The following is a 4,479-nucleotide window of genomic DNA, read 5'->3' as shown; positions in this document are numbered from 1 at the left end:
GCCTTGATAGATAGATGGATAGATGAAACGACAGACAGATTGAAAGAACAACAGATAGATGGATAAATGGAACGATAGATCAAAAGAACAATAGACAGGCAGATAAATGGAACAACAGACAGATCGAAAGAACGATAGATAGACGGATAGATGGAACGACAGACAGATTGAAAGAACAACAGATAGATGGATAAATGGAACGACAGATCAAAAGAACAATAGACAGGCAGATAAATGGAACAACAGACAGATCGAAAGAACGATTGATAGACGGATAGATGGAACGACAGACAGATTGAAAGAACAACAGATAGACGGATAGATGAAATAACAAACAGATCGAAAGAATGATAGATAGAAGGATAGATCGAACGATAGACAGATCGAAAGAACGACAGATAGATGTATAGATGGAACAACAGAAAGACAGACCAACTGATCGACAGAAAATGTAATACTGCCGTAAATCTTAACCACAAACCACCGTCTTAAATGGCAGAGTTTATTCGGATGATACTGCTGCGATACGCACCAACAAAGTAACCAATCAGGGTGCAGTGGAAGTAGGAAACCCGCTGCATGCGGCCAGACATGTTGACAGCACCGGGCACTTCTCCATTGGCCTGTTTCTTATAGTTGTCGTATCGGAGCACGAAGCACAGCAACAGGCCCGGCATGACGATATCACCGATGCCCAGCATGGAGAAGTGGCTGCCGGTGGAGCTGGGGAACACCAGCTTTCCGGGCAGGGAGAGGCGGGGGCCATCCCGGCCCAGATGCAGCTTGCGTGAGAGCACGTCGAGGGGGTTGTCGGCAGGCTGCGTGGCCACCTTCACCATCACGTTGCTGTTGAAGATGTAAGCGGAGAAGAAGACCTGCAGGAGATGAGGGAGATGAGTCAGAGGACAGACCAGCTTGCCCTGCTGTTTTAAGACACCGAGAGAGAGCGATGTCAGGCTTGTGCAAGCGTGTTTGGAGTGATTTGAGACACTGACGAAAATGTCTCGACAGTCAGCATGGGGGTGGGATGGGGAACACGTTTCCGAGTTGCAATTAAAATTATTTGATGTGATCTAGTGAACTGGCAACCAAAGTGTTAAATCGTGAATTGAATCGAATCGTGAGTTGAGTGAATCGTTACATCCCTAGTCACAGGTTTGCTTTCGAATCCAAATTTAACCCAGACTGCTCCAGGTGCATTAGTCTACAAAATAAAGCATCTGTTAAATGACTACTCACAAGCAAATAAAGAAACAGCCTTTACAGGATTCCTTGAATACTTCTGAAACAATTTCATGAGCTGCAATTACATGTTTTATGGCACCAGCTGGGGGAGTGGCATGGCAGTATATGATGACAACGATAGATTGGATAGATAGGAAGAACTTTTTACCAAGCAAAGCTTTGAATTCCTATAAAGCACCACTCTGAAAGCAATAAAGACTATGATGATGTAGGGCTGCACGATTAATTGAAATCAAACTAAAATAAATCGCAATATGGCTTGAAGAATTTAAGACATTAATAATTTCTAATTATTATATTATTTTATAGCACCGGTTCTCAACTCTGGCCCTCAAGGTCCACTTTCTTGCAAAGTTTAGCTCCAACCCTGATCAAACACCTGCCGGTAACTTTCTCGCGATCCTGAAGGCCTTGATGAGCTTGTTCAGGTGTGTTTGATTAGGCTTAGAGCTAAACTCTGCAGGAAAGTGGACCTCGAGGGCCAGACCTGAGAACCCCTGATTTATAGCAATCTTGATATATAATCACAAAATTCTAAAGTGTTTTAAAGATTTGTATCAGAGATAAAAAATAAAAAATAAAATTAAAATTCATATTTCCCCCCCAAAACTGTGTAGCCCTATGACGGTGTGTATATTTCACAACAAATTTAGTGTCAGGACTATCCAATTCATAATATTAGTTTTAGCATTTTGGTTCTCTCTTTTTTTTTTTATTAAACTTACCTATGCCAGGTTTGTTCATGAATAATTATATTGTTTGGTTTGAATAGAATTAGTTCCAAATAAAAAATAGGGAATTAAATAACTAAATAAATATTTGTAACTTGAGATATTTACTGGATTACACAGAATATAAAATATAAAAAATATTTTAATTAAAATAATAATAGCTATAATAATAATTTTATCTAAAAATCAGCCATTACCAATATATTTTTTTCCACCGAATTAAAAAAATATATATGTAAGCCCAAATGATATGTTTACAAAACTAATTTCAAGCACATAAAGTTGCCATGAAGCTAAAGTAGTGACGGTAGTAGTGAAGTGGTGATCTTCTGTATTATGACAGTATTAATTTTGTCAGCCATTTTTAATTTAGTTTTAGTCCTGTGTCAAATGTACTTTTTAGTGATCATATTTAGTCAACCTTGTTCTGTTTTTATTTGGTCAAGTTTTAGTCGACTAAATGTCTGAGCATTTTAGTCTAGTTTTATGGTTAAACTGATAAATTATTTTTGCTCAATTATAATCGCAATGAAATTATAATCGCACATTTCAGGTATTGCACATTCACCGATTAGCACAAATCAATAGAATGTGAATTCATACAGATGTTTATTTGACCTCATCTGTTGTTCTGATTTATTATAGGCTAGTTACTATAATAAATTAACATCAAAGACTTAGTTATGCACTCTCACTGTCTACATTATGAAAACAACCAAAAACCATAAAAGTGATCCTAATAGGTAATTCCTAATAGTAATTCCAATAATTCCAAAAAGCAATAATGTTTCTCTATTAAAAAAACAGCCGTATAAACAAAAATTAAAATAGGAAAAATATGCAACATGAAAATAATTGAAGACAAAATGTGTTTTACTGAGAATTTTTTACTGAATATTTTGTCTATTTCGTCGAAAACAAACAATTTTGGTATAGTTTTTTTATTTTTATTTTATACATTTTAGTGTTGTCTTTTATTGTCAATGATATTGCAGGTTGATATAGTCAGTTATAGTCTTTTATTGACCTTATTGTCATCTCGTTTTAGTCATGGGAAAAAAAGCTCAAAACATAAAAAAACACAAAAAGAAAAAAAAAATGCACAGGTGAATTGTTCTAAACCTTAGTTAGTACTGGTAGTGTATAAACGGTTACTGTGCCATTAAATCACACATGGTGTGATATGAAGACTTGACTCCCATCCCTAGGAAGCAGTATGACTTGCTGCATTAATTGCTTACCCAGAACACGTCATAGATGAGGAGGCCGGACAGCAGCAGGCACGACACCTTGAGACTAGGCAGTCGCACAAATGCGATCATGGCCACACAGAGACCCATGGCAAGAGCTGCAGGAGATAAAAACACACGATTCAGAGAAAAACACCACCACAACATGAGGTATGAGGTAAAGCAGAGGATGTGTTTACATTCTCTTCCTACACACAAACACCGAGTAACAGCATGCTGACGCACCGTCCATGAGCAGCCAGTGGCCCGTCATCACCCAGATGAGAACCAGCATGACAGAGAGGGAAAACGACAGCAGCTCCGCCAACGTGAAGCGGCCACAGCAGCCGAACGAGATCCTGGAGACAAGAGACACGCTGGCTCACATGCTGAATACACTAGCAAACACGTCACTCGGCTGAGACATCAGGCTCTCTTTTTCACACCCCAGCATCTGATCTCTAACACTGTTGTCCATTAATACACAAGAGGATTGTTCCAAAGCAAACTGAACTGATTCTAGATTACATTGTGAGATTGAGTGAATCCGCAAGGCAAATCCCTGCCAACAAACAGGTTCATTGTCGGTGTCAAAAAGGTTATTTTAAAAGCCAATTTTGGAAGATTCTGAGCATTCTATCAGCCAATGAATATCTTTTAAGTGTTAATTGAGCCAAAAAGCTATGTAAATAAATTTTTATATACACTGGGGTCCATATGTCTGAAACCACATAACGATTTTTTTTTTCCCATTTACACCATCTGGAAATAAAAAGTTTAGGATCTAAAATTTGGATGTAAATTTATGATTAAAATATTTCAGATTTTTGCTATTTCTAGGTCACTATTCAAACAAAAAAACAAAAATTTGTGACATTAACTGTGTCCTAGGGCTGTCAAAATGGCTGAAAAACTAAATTCGAATTTTTTACTTAAATATTATCAATATTCGAATTATATTCAAATTTAAAAGGCATAATTTCAGTTGGGGGGAAAAAAGCTGTTGGCTTCTCTCCTGAGGCCACAAGAGGGCGCATCCAGCAAAATATTATTAATAATACATATATAATTAATAAAGTTGCTTAAACAATTATATGTATAGTTTAATACAAAAGACCGAAAACCAATCACAAAGAGAACTTTCTTCATTTAAAAACTTGAGATGCAGTGGGATGGGGAAAACCGCCATAAAGTCTTGAGACATGTTTTTTAAAATTTGAACTTACATTAATTTTACATAGCTTTCTAAACATGCGGCTCTCTTGTGCGAGACG

The 4,479-nt window shown here is 37.2% G+C and overlaps 1 protein-coding gene across 1 annotated transcript in view; it reads right to left on the bottom strand.

The window, feature by feature from the left end:
* Window positions 1-488: 488 nt before the first annotated feature.
* The window catches only part of LOC107744161 (signal peptide peptidase-like 3), a 6,715-nt gene continuing 2,724 nt past the window's right edge, over window positions 489-4,479 (bottom strand). The window contains exons 5-7 of the mRNA XM_016557669.1: window positions 3,452-3,564; window positions 3,218-3,324; window positions 489-875 (exon numbers count right to left, since the gene is read on the bottom strand). Coding sequence (XP_016413155.1) covers window positions 489-875; window positions 3,218-3,324; window positions 3,452-3,564 — 607 coding nt within the window. The remainder of the gene's footprint in view (window positions 876-3,217; window positions 3,325-3,451; window positions 3,565-4,479) is intronic.

Source organism: Sinocyclocheilus rhinocerous, unplaced genomic scaffold (assembly GCF_001515625.1).
Source record: "Sinocyclocheilus rhinocerous isolate Xijiao unplaced genomic scaffold, SAMN03320098_v1.1 scaffold287, whole genome shotgun sequence".
Taxonomy (NCBI): Eukaryota; Metazoa; Chordata; class Actinopteri; order Cypriniformes; family Cyprinidae; genus Sinocyclocheilus; species Sinocyclocheilus rhinocerous.
This window is presented reverse-complemented; position numbering and strand designations above follow the sequence as displayed.